Source organism: Euphorbia lathyris, chromosome 9, assembly GCF_963576675.1.
Source record: "Euphorbia lathyris chromosome 9, ddEupLath1.1, whole genome shotgun sequence".
NCBI classification, from domain to species: Eukaryota; Viridiplantae; Streptophyta; class Magnoliopsida; order Malpighiales; family Euphorbiaceae; genus Euphorbia; species Euphorbia lathyris.
The window spans coordinates 61,590,331-61,612,224 of NC_088918.1; the positions used below are offsets into that span (position 1 = coordinate 61,590,331).

Below are 21,894 nucleotides of genomic sequence, written 5' to 3' on the forward strand. Positions count from 1 at the left end.
ATTGCTTTTGTAATTCAACAATTACTTAAGCCAATATAAGTGAAATCCAACCATTGTTCAAATGGTAGGAACAATAATGAGTTAAAATGGATGGTTTGTTTTCAATGTGAATTTTATATTGTTAGTTTTGTTCGTAAAAAAAAAAATGAAACATATGGAAATAGATTGTTAGTTTGTTGACGGAAGACTTTATTAGTATTCCTTACGTGGCATCATCTAATCAAATAGCATACCTTTTCGGAAGATTGTAAATATTATAATTGGGTAAAAAAATAAAAAGTATTCACTCAGTAGAAAAGGTGAAACAAGATGTTATGAATCAAAGAAGAAGAAGATAAATCAAATAGATTAGAGCAGTGGAAAAAGAAAGGGGAACATCAGCACTTGGGAAGATCTGGTGGAGGAGGAGGCAACTTCTGGTTTGGAAGATTTCCATCTAAAACTATCCAAACCATTCTTAGTCCCCAACTCAAGTGAACATCAAAGTGGCAATGCATGAACCACACCCCTGTCCAACCACAATAAATTCAATTCAGCATATTTCTTACTTTTCTGGACATCCTAATTTACTTACTTTTTAGTTACAGAATACTTACCCGGATTATCTGCACGGAATCGGATAGCAACCCAGCCGCCGGAAGGCACTCCGACGGTGTTCCTTTCAACAGGATCAACAAGGTTAAACTTTACAGAGTCTCTATTCCAATCAAAATTCCCAAATCCAGAAGCTATTACAAAAAAATTAAACCCATGTAAATGAAGAGGATGGCTTTCATTTCCAAGAATACTTGTATCCTGCATCACAACCTCCACACTAGCATTAAACGGAACCACCACCACTTTTGTTCCGTTAACCACCATCGTATTATTCGGCGGAGTCCCGGTATAATCAAACGGAACCACCGGCTTCACCGGAAAATCCGTACTGTAAACCCCATTCAATTTGAAGTAATAAGATTGAAGCATAGCCGAATTAGGAAGTTCAAAAGATATATTGTTAACAGAAGCTGCAAACTTTGTCCCATTAGGTCCTTGACATGTCTGGTTTTTCGGGCACGGACTGGTTCCTAAACCCACCGTGAAAAAGAAACGTTTCTCAACTGTTTTAGGAACGTTTGCAGGATATTCAGGGGTTGCTAAGCTACGGAATTTTGAAGAGAAAGTGAAAGCAAAAGGGGTGTCATTAAGGGCAGGTAAGATTGGTTTGAGAAGAAACGTTTCGACTTTGTGTGTGTGGTTTTTTGGTGTTTGGTATTGGAGAATAGCGGCGGTTGTGGTGTTGTCGAAAGTTCCGGCTCCGGTGACGTATGGTCTGGCTAATATGAAGAAGGATGTGTTTGGGTAATTTGGTTTGGTGTTGAGTAAAACGTTCATGGTTTGGCCTGGAGTTAGCAGAAATTGGTCTGTGTGAAAAGGTTTGACGTAGGTTGCGTCAGCTTCGACGACGGTTACTGTGTGATTTGCAATGCTGATAAATAGTTCATCATTCAGTGCGGCGTTGATTAGCCGGAGAAGATATGTTTTTCCGGGCTTGACCTTCAACTTGTATGTATCTGCCAAGTATATCACATTGGTGTTACTAGTACCAATAAAAAAAAATTTGGTCCTAAGAGATTCTTATAAATGTACACGAATTAATTAAACCGACTAAATAAATTTAACATATTCTAAAATCAACATGTTACATTATCAAGTCGTATGTAACATCGTCAAAAATCAATATTCTAACGTGGCAGTAAAATCAACAGTCAACATATCACATCATCAAAGATTAACAACATTAGTCAAATTCATTTATTTGCTAATTTTGTAAACACATGTTTTTTTCAAAAAAAAAAAGCAATATCACTTCTATTTAATTTGACAATACCATGTGAATTTTGTTTATACTTTTTTTTATTATAAACTCTAATGTATATAATATTTTATTTTTGACCTAATGTGTAAACACGTATCTCCGGTCTGTTATGTGCAGTGGAAATAATCGGATTCGTGATAGACAAGAGATCTCCGTTAATAATAATAATGCCTGTAATAGACCTGATTTACTAATTTTAGACCTTTAAGTACATCATTGATGGTATATCTAAATTCAAAGTGTATACCTTTGGCGGAGCAGTTATATAATGGGCCAGGAAGCCCATTGATGGTATAGGCAAGAGAGACATTTGGGCCTCCACCAGTTCGGAGTGACTGGCTAATTATTGTTTCTGGATCTGCACCAAACCACTCTCCTGCAATGCAATTCAACCAAATTAAGTTTAATTAGTTACATTATCATATCAGTTTGGTAAAATTAAATAATGTACTTACCAAAGAGGATTGAAAATTGCTTGTAAGGTTTAGGAAAAGGGTATGGAACACCAAGTTTAGGGAGAATAATTATGGGCCCATAAAGAGTAGCTCTTAGCCAAGACATATGTGCATGGTAAAATAAGGTTCCTCTTTGTCCAATTATTGTGAAGTTATACACATAACTTTGCCCTACTCCAATTGGGCATTGTGTTATATATGCTGGTCCATCATACCATCCTGTTTGAACCTGTCGAACCCCATGCCTATTCCATATGTATATACAATATTATTACATAAATAATAAATAATAAAGGATAAATTACAAAAATAAATGTTTTGTTTTATGATTTATAAAGACATTTATCTAATTTAAAAGTTTGTAAAGACACTTTTTTTTATTATAACCATTTAAATTTAAGTATGTAGTAAATATTTAAAACAAAAAATTTAGCGGTTATTTCATTTTCAGAGATAATAATAATAATAATAATAATAATAATAATAATAATAATAATAATAATAATAAAAGACTATTTTTAGATTTTAACTATTAATTTAACCATTTAGATCAAATGGTTCATTAATATGGTAAAGTCTCCTACCAAGTGACCAAATCATATGTTAAAGTGGACATGTGTTGTACACGCTTTAAGCATAGAAGACAGTCGTGTGAGGGGATAAATCAGATATAATAAGAGGACGGTGTGTCATAGATAATAATAATAAAGACTATTCTTATAATTTAACTATCAATTGAAGGTTTTGATTCAATTGCTTTATTATCATAGCCTCTTATACCAAATAGTTAAGAATTCGGTAGAATTTTAATACACTCTTCAATTGACTTATATTGTACACTCTTCAAGAATATGAGACATTTTCATGACAGGGATGTGTCATATAACATAACAAAAACCTTAGGAAAATTATAAAAAATGGTTTCATCGATTTGCAATTGCAAAAAAATATGAGTTTTATAAAGTTAACAAAGAAAGGAATTTGAGTAATAGTTTTACCCATTGATACAACAACAACAATAGAGCCTTAGTCCCGAAATGATTCGGGGTCGGCTAACATGAACCATCATATAAAATCGTGAAATCAAGTCGTGTCAGCGACACAAATTCGCTCCCTCCACTCCGTCTTATCCACTACCATATTTTCCTCAATTCCCAGTAAACTTATATCACTCTTGATCACCCTCCTCCAAGTTTGCTTAGGTCTTCCCCTACCCTCACCACTACATCCCTTTGCCACTCTTCGGTTCTTCTAACCGGCGCATCAAGCGCTCTACGTCTCACATGGCCAAACCACCTTAGTCGGTTTTCTCTCATTTTATTCTCAATAGATGTGACCCCTACTTTTGTCCTAATTATTTCATTACGCACCCGATCCTTTCTCGTATGACCACACATCCATCTCAACATACGCATCTCCGCCACCGACATCTTATGGATGTGGCAGTGTTTCACTGCCCAACACTCCGTACCATATAACAATGATGGTCTAATTGCCGTCCGGTAGAATTTTCCCTTCAATCTATTAGGGATGCCGGGGTCGCAAAGGAAACCCGTAGCACTCTTCCACTTCGACCAACCAGCTTTAATCCTATGAGCAACATCTCTATCTACTTCTCCATCCGTTTGGATAATAGATCCTAAATACCGGAAGCAATCCGAGGCCTGAACAACTCTCCCATCTAGGGTGATTGTCCCTGCCTCCCTACTCCTATAGCCGCTAAACTTACACTCCAAATATTCTGTCTTACTTCGGCTCAACTTAAAGCCTCTAGATTCTAGAGTTTGTCTCCATAGTTCCAACTTCCTCTCCACTCATTCTTTCGTCTCATCAACCAACACAATATCATCTGCAAACAGCATGCACCATGGTATACCATCTTGAAGTGAACTTGTTAGTTCATCCATAACGATGGCAAAAAGAAATGGGCTTAGTGCGGAACCTTGATGCACTCCAATCGTAATAGGAAACTCTTCAGTCTTCCCAACACTAGTACGTACACTCGTGCATACTCCCTCATACATGTCCTTTATGATGTCAATATATTTCCGCGAAATGTCTTTCCTTATCAAGGCCCACCAAAGTACTTCCCTTGGTACCTTATCATATGCTTTCTCCAAGTCAATGAAAACCATATGCAAGTCTTTCTTCTTATTTCGATAGTGCTCCATTAATTGTCTCATTAGATGGATGGCTTCCATAGTTGATCTTCCCGGCATAAAGCCAAACTGGTTTTCCGAGATCTTCACCGTCCTCCTTACCCATTGATAATGTATCATATTACTTCAATAACATAATAAAACATTGGATTTTTTTTTTCTATAACATGATATATTGACTTAATGATGTGATATGCTGATTTGGTGACGTATCAAACGGTATCAATCAAATTTTTTTATGTTTATTAACCATTTTAGTGAAAAAGTCTGTATTTGCAAACCGTATATACAGGTGTTTGTAAACTTTAAACCACAACAGTTTTTATAAATACACAAAACTGCTAAATTTTTTTTTTTTTCAGTTTTCCTATTTTGCTAATTTAACTTAATCTAATTAAACAACAAATTAATAAGAATAAAGTAAACAATGATTATACCAATGAATGGAGACATTATTGGGAGAATGGTTAACAACTTTAACAACAAGACGGTCGTCCTCTCTAGCTATGATTGGAGGCCCTGGATACTTTCCGTTTACAGTTAGTATACTTATTGTGTTGCACAGCCTTGTCACATTTTTCACCTTGATCTGCCAATACATGGTGTAAAAATTCAATTAAAATGTCAATTTAGAAGTAATTAAGTAAAGGGGGAAACAAAAAAGAAGTAGATATGAATTTATACATACTTCAAACTTGTAATTCCTAGTTATGCCACCTACACCAAACTGATTCAAGAGACACAAATTGAGAAATGAAATCAGAAAGAAACCCCAAACAGAATCTCCCATATCTCTCTGTATTTGATGAGTGTGTAGAGTGGGTTAAGTTCAAACTGAGAGGTTCTGGATTCTGCTAATAGTTTATGATAATATATAGAGAGTCAAGAATTGGTGTGAGGTCAATATTTCATTTAATGAAGGTGATTATGAGTTGATTATTGTCTAAAAATACATGTAGCATAAGACAGGGCTTAATTAATTCTGATAATAACCTTAGAGTGTTGTCAAAGGAAATCAAAGGTGTTTGACCTCTCTTTGTGAAATATATATATGCTTCCAAGTAGGAGTTTATAGGTTTCACTTTTGTTCCATACATGTATGATTGCATGGGATTACTTTTCTTTTCACTTCTCACTAGTACAACTTAAGTTGAAATCTAAATTACCCCTTTTTTTTTTTTTTTTTATGTTGTTATTTCCAGCCCCAATTTTCCACCCTTAGCTCTCTGAAAGGACGAAAATACCCTTTCAGATGTTCGGACGAAAATGCGGGTGTGAGGCAATCACGCCTCACCACACGGTGAGGCGTGATCGCCTCACGTCCCACCATGTGGTGAGGCGTGATAGCTACACACCTCACCACATGGTGGAACGTGAGGCGAACACGCCTCACCATATGGTGAGGCGTGATTGTCTCACGCCCCTGGTGATTTTTTTTACAAAAAATATAATTTAAACACGTAATAATAATATAAGTTGATAAATAAATTAAATTAAAACACGTAACAATCATATAAGTTGATAAATAAATTAAATTAAAACACGTAATAATAAAATAAGTTGATAAATAAATTAAATTAAAACACGTAAGTTGATAAATAAATATTGTCAATTAAAACACATAAATTTATATACATCAATGTAATCTATTCCAAGCAGCTCTCCTGTCAGCATAAATATTGTCCAAGTGACGAACGCTCGGATCACGATATCTATGCCATTGGACGGGAATGGGAGAGACTGCAAATCCAGGTCTTAAATAAAGACGTATGTAGTGCTCATAACTCCCCAAATGACAAATGACAATCTCTCGTTCCGGTGGTCTTCCATCGTCTGAACGCATCAGCAGTATATTACAACATCCTAACTATGGCTCAGTAAAAAGGAATATCGCTGCATTCAAAACAGATGTTGCAGCATATAAGTCATCCGAACTCACCATCCAGTGGAACTCACTACACCCCGCTCTTGTCCATCTAATACGTATGAGTGCACCGTATACTCGGTTCTAGAACACTGTCTCATACAGATCACGGTGGGTCCGCACCTCATTTTCTATAAGTGTTCTTACCAGCTTCCACTCCTCCTTATTATTTGGAATGACGTCGGCTAAAACACGAAATCCACAGTTACCATCTGATACAACATCTAGATATCCAGTAATATATGGTACGATGACTCCCTGGACCATATATAAAGTGATAATATATTTACTTTAACATGAACTTATTTATTACGAAAATAATAAATACCTGACATCTCATTGTTATGTACAGAGGACGATGAACTTCGGCCTCGACTACGACTACTCCTCGAAGTAGAAGATCGAGCACGACCACGTGCACCCTGACTATACTCCCATGCACTCGGATTGCGCTTCGTAGCTGAACTCCCCTTTGGTCTACCCCTAATTGTATCTTTGACCTCGGTTCTTTGTAACTGCCTTGATCTGGGTTAATTTGATCATGGATGTAAACAGATATGCTACACACCATTGTAGGATCTAACTTGTCAACCTTTTCCACAAGAGAGTGAAAAAACCGGTGATCCTCGGACCCAACGCCCAATAGGGGAGCAGTAGCTGGTATGTCACTCAAACCATCAAAAGTAAGAGTTTTCTAAAAAGGATGGATGTGTTCCACACTAACCGGCGTATTCGAATCAATATGTTTTTTAATTTTACATGCACAAGGAATACCATGAGTCATGGGCAACACACACCCACAATCGCTAAACACATCCACACTCAATCCGCGTATATGCACCATCTCATCATACAGTAGACGCAAACAGTAATATGAAACATGTAAGTCGAGGTAATTGAAAGGAAATCCGTGGTGAGACACTGTAGATCTTCGTCTCGAGTCCTCAAGTGAGTATCTGGTTATATACAATAAAACGTTACAAAACTAATTTATTACAATTAAAAAGATTAAATTTAATAATAGAAAAAATGTCTTTCTTGATCGCATCAATCTGAGCCTCAATGTCTTTATGCACCTTTGCCCACACTGTATCGAGTGCTCCGGTAGATGAATTCAACCAATGCTTCAACTGTGCATGTGTACTCTCTACTCGACATGTTGTTGTGTTTCCTAAGTGCAACACATTGTTCGTCCACGCTCGGCGGAATTTCTCCTTATGCACTAGCCATGTGGTCTCCATATACTGTATCACACGAGGCCATTTGGCAGTTATTCTTCATGATTCTCATTGCCTCCTCATATTTGGCTACTGTCGGCGCTTCAATTATTTTTTTCCATCTGCTATTCTTAAAATTTTCTCCAAAATCCTTCATTCCAATCAATTTGCCTACTCTATCCTCCACATCTTTATTAATATGCCACGTACACAACAAATGATGAGTTTCTGAAAAAACCACACTAACCGGTCTCATCAATCATAACTCCCAGTCAGTAGCAATGGCTGCCGGATGAACATCACCTCCGAGCAAACGCCTCAATTTTCCTAAAACCCACATATAACTATCCTCAGTCTCATCCTTCATAATTACATAGGCAATCAAGAAGTTCTTGTTAGAAGGAGTCATTCCAATGATCTCAAAAAATAGTCTTTTATACTTGTTTGTTTTATATGTTGAATCCATGCCAACAAACATGTAGTAGGGTCGGAACAAGGTGATCGAAGTAGGGTGTGCCATAAAGAGATGAGTCACAACATTGCTATCCGGATCCGCTTGCGTCCAATGTATGTAGTCCATATCTATAGCAAGCCGATAAAACTGACTGGTTACATCCCGACCCTCAAAACTCTCGATTCTTATTTTTTTCCCTGTAATTATACACATGTCTTTGGGTCGGGTTATCCTCGGGATGTTTTTCTTTAATCGCTGCAAAAATAGCACAAGGCTTTGCTTGAGCTGCACTCATTTGACGCACAATTTTTTTAAGCGGGACTTAGTCCGCTCATCTGTCAATATCCCTAACGATATACAACCAATCCATGATTGTGCTATCCTCTCTCTCCAGCTACACCATTTACCACCCAACCCCCTAATTCTCCGATTTCTATAACCTTCACCTGGAATTTGCAACCACAATATTTTGTCTTCGAATTCCTCCGTATTACATCCTCCATATCCCTATCCCTTTGGGTATTCTTTATACCACAGGCATATTTAACCAATATCCATTTTAATTTACCACCGGTCTTTTGAGAAGCTATAGTTAACTCGAAGCCAAGACGAATCGCCGTCTGTTTTGCCCATTTAACAACTTCCTGGTATGTTTCAAATGTTTGTAGAGGATAAAATTCCCCACTGTAATTGACATCGTCACCTCCAATGTCTTCTAACGGAACCTGTAGATGTTAAATAACGAACATTGGATTCCATTATGATCAAATTTGCCAATATTTCGGGTCTCTATCCTAAAATTCCTAAAATTTGATTTTTTGGGTAAGGTGCATATGCACATTGCGCCCCACTTAGTGGTGGGGCGTGTGAACATTGCGCCCCACATATAGGTGGGGCCTATGAACATCACGTCCCACCACTAGGTGGGGCGTATGAACATTGCGCCCCACCTCAAGGTGGGACGTAATGTTCATACGCCCCGTACCCCGACAACTACTTTTTTCCAAAAAATTTAAAATGTAATCAAAAAATTTTAAACGGAAATATACCTCGACTTCAACGGATTGGTTGTTCTCGTCTCTTCCCGGGGATGACGGATTGCTCACAATTACACGTGTAATCAAGGATTTCGGAAAGAATTGAGTTTGAGAGAGTTTAGGGTCTTTCAAATTTATGGTAAGGGGCAGTATCATCTTTTTCTGGGGGCTGAGGGTGGAAAATTAGGGTTGGATATAGACCCGACAAAGCGACACACGACCCGATGACACGACACGCTTTTTTAGTGTTAGTGTTTATGGTTTTATGACACGACACGAAAGTTGACACGACATAAAATGACATGTTAATTTTCGTGTCGTGTTCGTGTCAAGCCGAAAATACGAAACTGACCCGAAATTTAATTACAAATATACCCTTATAGTTTTAGGGTTTGGAAATGTAAGGGTATTTAATAGGAAAATCCTTTCTAAAAATTTGAAACATATTTCAGATTGTTTGTAATAATTATCTTAACTTATTAGGTTTTAATTTTTCAAATTATGAATTTGAAATAAAATTCAAAATATTTGGAATGACAGGTCGGGCCGTGTTAGACAGGTCGTGTTGAGCATGTTAGGTCGTGTTAGCAGGTCAGATCGTGTCAATTTAATTGGTTGTGTAAAAAATTCGTGTCGTGTCGTGTTTACCTTGTCAAGAGCAGGTCGTGTTCGTGTTTTGATTTTGTGACACGAAAAGTTTTCGTGTCGTGTTCGTGTTTCAGGTTTTGACACGAACCCAAAACCTGACACGACACGAACACGAAAATTGCCAGGTCTAGCTGGGTATAGTAATCCACTTTTTTTTCTTTCAATTTTATGACTTTTACAAGGATATTTTTTTTAATAGAGAATCAAGTCTTTCAAGTATCCCACCCATAAAATAACACGTGTCAGTTTTCTACAATACATGTGCTATTTTATAGATGCGAGATCCTTACAATATGAGCTCCCAAAAAAATCTCATTTTTACAAAATTGTCTTTAGCCTGCAATAGATGTAAAATTTTATGATGGGCTTGGTGCATTGTGTCAAATAATAATATACAACAGTACTTTTACACATTTTCCATGACTTTCCTTCCCTCAAATACATTAAATTTCATCTTGTCCTATTCATCTTTTCCATCATCAACCAACCATATACAAAGGATTAAATTATCTTTTTAGTGCACACACATCGTCTTTTACTTTTACTTTTACTTTTACCTTTTTACCCTTTCTCTTTCCTAGTCTATTAGCAATTATACCCGTTTCTCTTTCCTAAACGTTGTTAGCCATTAGTGTATAAGTAGCAATTTGTAATCTGTTTTTAATCAATGAGAAATAGTTGCTTTCCTTCATTCATTTAATTTCATTCTTTTATGATGATATCAGAGCAAAACTCACTTTTCTGCTAAACTTTTTGAAACTCTATGTTCATGGAAAATTCAACATGTGGAAGTCCCTACTTCATTCTGCAAATGAGACTTTGTATCACACATTTGTATCACATATACTCACTGGTACTAATTATCATCAGTGGTCGGGATAGGTGAAGGTTGCATTGATGTCCAAAAACAAATTTGGATTCATTGATGGAACGATCCAAATGCCCGAAGTAGAGGATCCTTTGTATCTGAGTTGGCCAAGGTTTAACATAATGGTTGTTTCCTAGCTTCTTCATGTTGTGTCATAGAAAATAGCACATAGTATGACATGGATTGATAGAGCTTGTGATATTTGGATAGATCTACATGATCGTTTTTCTTAGAGAGATTCACTGAGGATTTCAGAATTAAAGAAGGAGATCCACAGTTTTAAGCAATGGGAACTAGAAATCGCTGAGTATTACACTAAGTTGAAGATTTTGTATGACGAGTTATTGAATTTGAGGCCAATGCCAAAATGTAGTTGTATTGCAGCCTGCAGATGTGGAGTACTGACTATGATTCGCAGTCAATCTGAAGTAGATCATTGCATTTCTTCAAGGTCTTAATGCACAATATGCAACTGTGCATTCTCAAATTTTGTTGATAGATGTAGAAAAATGGCTCTATTTTGGCACTATGGCAAATCCCACATTGGAAGTCAAAAGGGAAAAAAAGGAAAAGGAGGTGTATATTAGTTGTTTCAAGTCCCACACTGGAAAGTTGGACTTTGTAAGACCATATAATGAGCTTTAGGATCTGGCTCAAAGCATCCCACAATTTGCCTCCTCTAATCCTAAGACTTAGTTCTTTCATCTTTATTCTCTATTGTAATATTTGCTCACTAGTGAAATATTAATTCATTAGTGTCGGGGGACGTAGGTAATATTGGTTGAACCTCGTTAAATTATGATGGTCTTTCTCTTTGTTTTATGCTTTACCTTTCAAATTATTGGTCATTTTCCACAACAATTGGTATTAGAGCATTGGTTTAGGGATGGCAACGGGTAGTGTACCCGTGGGTACCCGGCACTACCCGACCCTAATGGGACTACCCGTACCATGTATAAAAGGGTATGAGACGGGTATGGGATCAAAATCATTACCCGTTAGGGTAATGGGACGGGTATGGGAATACCCCCTAGGGTACCCGGTACCCGTCATAAAAAAAATTATATTAATAAATATCCTTGTTTTTTAGATGTAAGACATGAAATTTAAACCCCAACCATTTATTTTTCAACAATTGAGTGATACCACTAACCTACTTTATTCTTATTAATTAAGTTTCAATCTATTCAATTTTTAGATTGATGATTTATTAAATTTATAGTTTGTTAAATTTGTAATATATTTTTTTTATTTATTGATTCTTAACGGGTAAGGGTACCCGCGGGTACCCGCGAATTAAATGGGAAGGGTATGGAATGCAAAAAGTATACCCGTTAGGGTAATGGGACAGGTACGGGTAATTAAAAAATAAAAGGTTAAGGGTTTGGGAATGACATTACCCGCGGGTACCCTACCCGTTGCCATCCCTACATTGGTTTAAAAACTTAACATGCTCTATACAGCCGCAGTTAGACTGATCGGTCGGCATATCAGAAAAGTTTTTTTCTCAAGGTTCCATTAACTATTCAGCAAATTGAAAGCTAGTGTTTAAAACACTTTTTTGGAAAAATCTTAGATGATATTTTGTCTTAAGTGCATAGAAAAATTATGCCATAAAAGCAATAATCACCTAAGAAAGCTGGTACTTAAGTGAGACCGTTTGTGACTCTACTAGTGGACTGAGAATTCTTCTAGTGTATAAGGCAAATTATTATTGGCCGATTTTTCAAATTGGGATGAGCTGACGAATGATGAACCATCAGAGGGTTCCACATCGGCAAAGACTGTTGGTTATTTAGTTTCAATTAAAATAATATATGTGCTGTCCTTTATTGGTTAATAAAGTCCTAGTCTACTGGAGGAGCTATTCTTTAGGAAAGATATGGATTTGTTTGTTTTCAAATTGTTGTTCCACTTTTCCAGCTTGTTAGGCGTGGAGTTGTTATTTCTCTGTAAGGCTATTTAAGCCCCTATTTGCTATTCAATAAAATATCCCTTTAAGCTATATTCTTTATTGTTAAAGTCTCTGAAACTGACATTTGGTATCAGAGCTTGAAAGGGGCCAAATTGAGTGTGTGAGATTAAGAGAGAGTGTGAGTTAAACAGTGAGAGGAAGATGTCAACCTCAGAAAATTTTGTGCAACCATCTATTCCGAAGTTTGATGGCCACTACGATTATTGGTCAATGATGATGGAAAATTTTCTGAGGAGCAAAGAGATGTGGAGCCTAGTGGATGAAGGAGTTCATGCGGCTGCGATTGGATAATCAACAGCAAGTGAAGCACAGAGGAAAACAGTTGAAGATGCCAAGCTCAAGGATCTGAAAGTCAAGAATTTCCTGTTTCAAGCTATTGACAGAGAAATTCTTGAAACAATCCTTGACAAGAGAACATCAAAAGCAATTTGGGATTCGATGAAACAAAAGTATCAAGGGTCCACGAGGGTGAAAAGGGCACAACTTCAAGCATTGAGAAGAGAATTTGAGTTGCTGGCCATGAAAGAAGGGGAGAAGATAGACACCTTCTTAGGAAGAACCTTGACAATAGTGAACAAGATGAAGTCAAACGGTGAGATCATGGAGCAAAGTACAGTGGTTAGTAAGGTTCTTAGATCATTAACTCCTAAATTTAACTATGTGGTTTGCTCAATAGAGGAGTCAAATGATTTAAGTACCTTTAAGCATTGATGAGGTGCACGGAAGTCTTCTCATTCATGAACAAAGGATGCAGGGCTGCCAAGAAGAGGAACAAGTGTTAAAAGTGGCCCATGATGTTAGATTCGGCAAAGGAAGGGGTCGAAACATGTTCAGAGGAGGACGTGGAAGAGGTAGAGGGAGACAACCCATAAACAAAGCAGCTATCGAATGTTTTAAGTGCCATAACCTAGGACACTTTCAATATGAGTGTCCTGAATGGGATAAGAAGGCCAATTATGCAGAATTGGAAGAGGAAGAAGAGGAAGAGCTTCTACTGATGTCTTATGTCGACATTCAGCCAGCAAGGACTAAAGAAATCTGGTTTCTCGATTCGGGTTGCAGTAATCATATGACTGGGAACAAAGAATGGTTCTCAAGTTTAGAAGGCTTCAGTCGAACAGTAAAGCTTGGCAACGATACAAAAATGGCGGTGGTGGCAAAAGGAAGCATAAGAGTGCAAATAAATGGTTTAACTCAGGTATTATCTGATGTTTATTATGTTCCTGAGCTTAAAAGTAATTTATTAAGCATAGGGCAGTTACAAGAAAAGGGGTTAGCCATTTTAATTCGTGATGGAACTTGCAAAGTGTTTCATCCTAGAAGGGGACTGATTATGCAAACTGACATGAGTGGCAATAGAATGTTTTATCTGCAAGTTTCTATGCCACAAAAACATTCTATGTGCTTGCAAACTGAAGATGTATCGGAGAAAGAAGCGCAACTGTGGCATTGTCGATTCGGGCACTTGAATCATAAGGGGCTGAGAACGTTGTCCTACAAAAAGATGGTGGTTGGCTTACCCTCTCTGAAATCTCCCAAAGAGATTTGTACTACTTGCTTAGCTGGGAAACAACATAGAGAATCGATGCCAAAGAGGAGTCTGTGGAGAGCATCAAAGCAGCTTGAACTAGTGCATTCTGACATATGTGGACCTATCAAACCAGCATCACATAGTGATAAGAGGTACATTCTAAGTTTTATCGATGACTATACCCGTAAAACTTGGATTTATTTCTTACATGAAAAGTCAGAAGCTTTTGTTACATTTAAAAATTATAAAGCTAGTGTTGAGAAGGAGACAGGTTATTCCATAATCTGCCTAAGGACATACAGGGGTGGTGAGTTCACTTCAAATGAATTTGGAGAGTTCTGTAAGTCTCAAGGAATCAGCAGACAATTGACGGCAGCCTATACGCCCCAGCAGAATGGAGTGGCCGAAAGGAAGAATAGAACGATCATGAATGCCGTTCGATCCATGTTATATGATAAGCAAGTTCCTAAAACATTCTGGTCCGAGGCAGCCAGGTGGTGTGTGCATATTCAGAATCGAAGTCCGACTGTAGCAGTTGAAGATAAGACTCCAGAAGAGGCATGGAGCGGACAAAAACCGGTGGTGGAATATTTTCGTATCTTTGGTTGTGTAGCACACGTGCACATACCAGATCAAAGGAGGAGTAAATTAGATGATAAAAGCAGAAAGTGTGTGTTCTTAGGAGTAAGCGATGAGTCCAAGGCATGGAGGTTGTATGATCCAGTTTCAAACAAAATTGTCATCAGTAAAGATGTTGTTTTCGAAGAGGGAAAAAGTTGGAACTGGGGCAGAACTGATGAAGAAGTAAAACATGATACACTTGAATGGGGAGATGAAGATGAATTTATTGGAGGGAATGACCAAAATGAAGAAGAAATTAATGGAGCAAATTCAAACAATTCTAGCAGCAGCTCCAACAAATCCAATGACCAAAATGAAGAAGAAATTAATTCTGGCAGCAGCTCCAACAAATCCAGCAGTCCCAGCAGCTCCAGTAGCAGCAGTAAATCGAGTAGTCCAAACAAATCCAGCAGTCCCAGCAGCTCCAGTAGCAGCAGTAAATCGAGTAGTCCAACCAATTCGCCTCCCATTGAGCTGAATGACCTGGATGAAGGGAGAATCGTGCGAGAGAGAAGAGCACCGAGATGGATGGCAGACTATGAAACAGGTGAAAGTCTTGATGAAGAAGAAAGCCTGCACGTGATGATGATGGTGACTGAGAATGATCCAACTTCATTTGAAGAAGCAGCCAAAAGCAGAAGATGGAGAGAGGCAATGGCATCTGAAATTGAAGCAATCGAGAAGAATGAGACTTGGGAACTTGTTGTGGCGCCTAAAGGAATCAGCGCTATTGGAGTCAAGTGGGTCTTCAAAACCAAGCTCAATGAAAATGGGAATGTAGAGAAATTCAAAGCGAGATTGGTAGCAAAAGGGTATGCACAACGCCATGGAATAGATTACACTGAAGTGTTCGCTCCGGTAGCAAGGCTTGATACTGTTCGTGCAATTCTCTCAATGGCTGCACAATTTAGTTGGGAGGTTTTTCAGCTTGATGTGAAAAGCGCATTTCTTCACGGAGAACTCAAAGAGGAAGTATTTGTGCAGCAACCTGAGGGATTCATAAAGAAAGGAGAAGAAGAGAAAGTTTACAGGATTAAAAAGGCGTTATATGGCCTTAAACAAGCACCACGAGCTTGGTACAGTAAGATCGAAGCCTACTTTGTATGAGAAAACTTTGAAAGATGTCCCAGCGAACACACACTGTTTACAAAATCGAAAGGAGGTAAAATTTTAATTGTCAGCCTTTATGTTGATGATTTAATTTTCACGGGAAATGATAGAAGTATGTGTGATGAATTTAAGAATTCAATGATGTTGGAGTTTGATATGTCTGACCTGGGAAGAATGAAGCATTTTCTCGGAGTAGAAGTGAGACAATGTGCAGGTGGTATCTTTATTTGTCAGAGGAGATATGCAAGAGAAATATTAGCAAGGTTTGGCATGGAAGACTGTAATGCTGTGAAGAATCCGATAGTGCCTGGAACGAAGTTACACAAGGATGACAGTGGCGTTAGAGTTGATGAAACTCTATTTAAGCAAGTCGTAGGAAGTCTTATGTACTTAACTGTTACCAGGCCTGACTTGATGTACTGTGTGAGCTTGATAAGCAGATTTATGGTTAGTCCTACGATGTCGCATTGGCTAGCAGCAAAGAGAATTCTAAGGTACATAAAGGGTACAATCAATCTTGGAATTTTCTACAAGAAAGGAGGAAGCAATTTGAAGCTCTTGGCTTTTACGGATGGCGATTATGCCGGTGACTTAGATGATCGAAGTAGTACCTCCGGTTTTGTGTTTAAATTGGGGACAGCAGCTATTTCATGGGCTTCAAAGAAACAGCCGGTAGTCGCTCTATCCACCACGGAGGCAGAATATATAGTAGCGGCCTTATGTGCGTGTCAATGCGTTTGGCTTAGAAGAGTATTGGAAAAGCTTGGCAATGAAGAGAAGTCAAGGACTGTTATTATGTGCGATAATAGTTCCACCATTCAGCTGTCAAAAAATCCAGTTTTTCATGGAAAGAGTAAGCATATCGACGTGAAATTTCATTTTCTCAGAGACTTGGTGAAAGATGGAGTTGTTAAGCTAAGCTACTGCACTTCTGAGAGTCAAATTGCTGATATCATGACAAAGCCATTGAAGCAGGAGCAGTTTGAAAAGCTTCGTGGAATGCTTGGAGTGATCCATATTACTGAAGTAAGCTAAGTTAAGGAGAATTAGCTTAAGGGAGGGATTGTTGGTTATTTAGTTTCAATTAAATAATATATGTGCTGTCCTTTATTGGTTAATAAAGTCCTAGTCTACTGGAGGAGCTATTCTTTAGGAAAGATATGGATTTGTTTGTTTTCAAATTGCTGTTCCACTTTTTCAGCTTGTTAGGCGTGGAGTTGTTATTTCTCTGTAAGGCTATTTAAGCCCCTATTTGCTATTCAATAAAATATCCCTTTAAGCTATATTCTTTATTGTTAAAGTCTCTGAAACTGACAAAGACGTCTATTTTGACAAGAATATGTGTGTCAAATAACAAAACTGTTGTGGAGATCTTTGATGATACGAGACATTTTGGAATTTGGCAAGGCGAAGTTCTGGATATGTTGTTTTCAACAAGGTCTAGATATTTCCATTGAAAGAGAGAAACCACAATATGTTGAGAAGGACTAGAAAAAAATAAACTGTTTGTTTTGTGGTACAGTTCAATCTTTTGCCTTTCCAGAAAGCAAAAGTGTGCATTCATCAAATAAACTTCTTCAAGTGTATTGTGGAAGGCATTGGAGGAAAGGTTCTTGAGGAAGAGCAGTCAGAATAAGCTCTATATAGAGAAACGACTGTTCAGATTCTTATATGTTCTTGGTACCACGATGAATAATCACATCACAAGCTTCAATAAACTTGTTTATGATTTTATGAAATTGGACATGCCTTTTGGAGACGAAGATTTGGCATTAATGTTATTGGAGTCGTTTACAATAGAAGTTCTTAGTTAATATGATTACGGGTGTTATGAGTAACATTTTAACTATAATACAAATTATACTTAAAACCCTACTAGAACTTTAAAATTGTTTAAACTTTTGGCATTATAACTTTTTCTTTGACAAACAAAACTAAGTATGGATGCTAATTGATTTTTTTTTCAAGGTATATAATTATATACTTGTTAGAAGTGGACTGGATGTTAATTAATTCCTTGCATTAATTAGTTTCTACTTAATTAGTAAGAAACGGAAATAATTTGCATTTAGGGTTTACTCTCCACCTATCTTCAAACCTAAGTGTTGATCACTGTTTTTGCAAATTTAAGCATTTTTATTGCGATGTTATATCTTTTTCTTTCCCCTCATGTCATGCATTTATTGAAATCATAGCATAGTACAGAAGTAGTAGAATTAAAGAGTTATTCTTCCCAGAAACAAACACTATTTCAACATCGTCAGGTGGATTAGTGTCTGATTAAGAAATGTCTAATCATTTTAAAAACATGCTTACAACTTCTTGTGTTTTCGCTTTCAAGATATAGACTTATCAAAGGAAAAAAGAATTTGAGAGTGAGAGACCATATCATAGGTTAGTTCACAAGTTGTGCTTTAAGGAATTTCTAAGCAATGCATGTAATTAATTATATGATGTCTGCTCAATTAGGTTGACAAAAGGTTAAATTTGCAGTTGTACCAACTATAATTACTAGAAATCTCTCAAGAATTATGAGACTTAATACATTAAAAGCCGCCTAAATTTGGAAAAAAAAATTGATTGGTTCTCTGAACTTACAAAGTATCTCGTTTATCTCTGGACTTGTTTAAAGTGATTTATTGGTTATCTAAATTTATATAAAGTGACATAGTAGCCTCATAAACTTGTTTATAGTGGTCCGTTGGTCTCATGAAGTTGATTCAAATGATATACATTTTAATTTGTCTAAAGCATCTCTTGCTATGCCATGTGGATTTAAAGGGGGTTAATCATGATACTTTAAGCAAGTTCAGAGGGTTAACGACTGCTCCATAAGTTCAGAGCAATGTTATCAGAACCGGACCGGACATCAAATCGGATTTATAATTGGATCACGGGTCACTTGGTTGGACCGGATTGTCGAAACACATTTCCACACTGATTTTGATTTGACAAATCTATTTGAATTAGAATTAAATCCCTAAGATAAGTTTCCAACAAATTAAATTTAAATGTTTTGATTTATTTGTTACCAATGTGTTTGTTGGGTAGTGTTTGGAGTATTTAAACATACAAGTGCAAAAGACATTAAGATAAAGCCCAAAACCCAATAAGCAAAGTCAAGGTCCAAACAAAGTCAAACAGATCAAAAGGCTTGTGATCCAACTCAGCCCAGCAAGTAGAAGGATCCAAAAGATTTGCTAACTCCTTCAAAACGAAGCCACTGAGTTCAACGGACAAGAAGACAAAGCAGAAGTTGACTTGATAAACTTGGGGACAAAGGCTATCCAAATGATGAAAGGTTCAGACGCAACAGAGAAGCTGTCTAGGAATCTTTGCCGAAAATGGAGAGACAATCTGATGCTTACTGACGAAAAGCAACTGAAGCACTGATCAAGACACGGAGAAGACTACGTTCCTATTGGCCGCGACACTGAGCACTAAGGACGAAAGGGACAACAGAGCCGTTTCCCTCCAACGGTTATTTCGAAATTCGAAATGACCGATGGCTTCAAGTGTCACTATAAATGGGCCTCTCATTTGCTTCAATCGATGCAGTTCTTCAACAAGTCGAAACGTTGACCAAATTTCTTCCTTGAAGTTCTGTGTAAAAGCAAAGCAAAGCAATCTTACACCAACTCTCATTTTTGTGTAAAAGATTAGTTTAGATCTTTCAAAGTGTTCTTTGTTATAGAACAAACAAATTTATCAATTATCAAATTGTTACGAGACTCTGAGTTGCTCGGTATTTATCACTCAGAGGTAGATAGTGTTGAATATAGGATATAGAGGACGGTACTTTGTATACTCGCTGACTATTGTAAGGGGTTTGTGCTCTATCCAAAAGAGCTCAGTAGTGGATTAAAGCTCGGAAGGATTCCGGGGACTAGATGTAGGCAGGAGGCCGAACCAGGATAAAACTGCTGAGTAACCTTTTCTATCCCTTAACTCCTTTATCTGCTTGCTTTTTTATCTTGTCTAGCAAACGCTTAACTGAACGAATACTGAGTTGTGTGATTTGGTGTTGAGCTCAGGAATAGACTCCCAAGTGATATTTCCTGACTCAACGTTAGAAGCAGCTTTAGTCGTTGATCAATTAAAGCTGCCTCTGACCTTACCCAATATCATTGTGCTAAGAATCAAGTGAAAAAACTTAACTCATAACTGATACAAGTCAGACTAATAAAATAAAATTTTAAAAAGTTCCTTTAACACCCCCCCTCCACTTAAGAATTTATTTTTGTATCACAAGGGACCAACACGGATGGCTCGAATTGGTCGGACCGGATGATGAAATAAATAAATAAATATATATAATTAATTTAAAATTATTTTTATAAATTATATATATCCAAAACAAATTATAAACAACTTTTGGTTTGTCATTTTTTGTCAACTTGAGGCTTAAATATATAACAGATAAATAGAGTTTCGAATAACTTGAAATATGTCAACATATTCTACGTCATGCGTTTTTTAACGGTATATTATAAACTCAAAACGAACAAGTGATTAATGAGAAATTGACACATAAAGTGAAGCACTTGAAATAGTTTGGAAGAGATAAACAAAATTAAACATTCTCATCTCACATATGAAAGAAATGAGAATCTTAACTAATTTATAAGTAAACGGCATTCACAAACCTTTAACCAATTATTAGGAGAAAGACTCTCTCACGCGCAGAGGGTGTAGTCGAGCCACCATTGGGTTAGGGACGCACCTACACGATGTGGACGACGCGAATACCATACTAAAATGGGCTCTCTTGGTCCAACCTTCTTTTGCTAAATTTTTATTTTTTATACATAAAAGAGAGTTTAATTTTTAATTAATTTTTTATATCAACTCGGTGTGAACCGGGTTGCACCGATTCCCGGTTCAACCACTGGTCGAACCGGTTCATCGCCGATGCACACCATTTTTTTATTGTTGATTAAACTAGTTAAACTCGGACCGGACTTACTATCGATTCCCAATCAAACTGGTCCGACCGACCGGTCCGGTCCGAGTTTGATAACATTGGTTCAGAGTGCCAATAAATATTTTTGCACTAAATTAAGTGGCTCTTATGTATTATTAACCTTATTATAAATATTATTTTAATTATAATATTTATCCACTAATCTCTCTTAAATTTGAGATTATTTCATGTTTGATTTTTAATCAATAAACCCAAATATCAAGCCAATCTAACCCAAATATCGAGATTATTTCATATTTGGACTGCCTATTGACTAGTACTCAATAGTCTGGAGTGCCTCTCTCTCAAAATTAACACTTCCTTCCCTACAGTAGATAAAAACCAAAAGGTCCAGCTATTGAAACGTTTAAGAAGTCACATCTTTAAGAAACCAAAAATATCATTTTAAGACCTACTAATCAAAGATGAAAGTCTCAGATACCTATATGTGTCCAAATGAGAGTAAACATTTGGTAGAGCTTTCAAACTAAAGAATACTCTTGATTTCAAAAAATTGAATGTATGTCCAGATATAGTTTTATAAACCTCAAGAATATCTTTTGCCTTCCTACTTTCTGCTTCGGACCCACTAAAGAAAATAAAAATGTCATCTACCAAATAATAATAATAATAATAATAATAATAATAATGGAAATACCGAGAACGTCAGAACACACTCTACATCCTCTCAAACCCTCAGTCTCCACTTTGGTAATTAGCCTTGACAAAATCTCTACACATATAATAAATAAATATGGTGATAGTGGGTCTTCCTGTCTCAAGCCCATTTCAGGGAGCATATGGCCTAACTCGCCATTAACATCAACTGAATAGACGACTGAATTATTTTATCTTCTTAATATTCATAAATTTTAATTAACATTTAAACTTTAAATACATACAAATAAAATTTAAAAATCTAATAAATTATATAAATTAAATTGAATTATAAAATTTATTATTTTATTATATTTATTTACGTGTTAGTAATATTAATAAAAAAACAATTATTAATTTTAAAAGTATATCTCTTTTTTAAAAAATAAAATTTAATTTTAATAAAGTAATTTTTTT

The 21,894-nt window shown here is 36.7% G+C and overlaps 1 protein-coding gene across 1 annotated transcript; it reads right to left on the reverse strand.

Annotated features, from left to right (window-relative positions):
- Positions 1–245: 245 nt before the first annotated feature.
- On the reverse strand, positions 246–5,301 carry LOC136206423 (laccase-17-like). The gene is made up of 6 exons (XM_065997474.1): positions 5,161–5,301; positions 4,910–5,061; positions 2,314–2,558; positions 2,106–2,234; positions 597–1,553; positions 246–508 (listed from the first exon to the last, which is right to left on the reverse strand). Exons 1-6 carry the CDS (start codon positions 5,260–5,262, stop codon positions 378–380), a joined length of 1,716 nt encoding a protein of 571 aa, XP_065853546.1. The 5' UTR covers positions 5,263–5,301; the 3' UTR covers positions 246–377.
- Between the last annotated feature and the right edge of the window lie 16,593 nt (positions 5,302–21,894).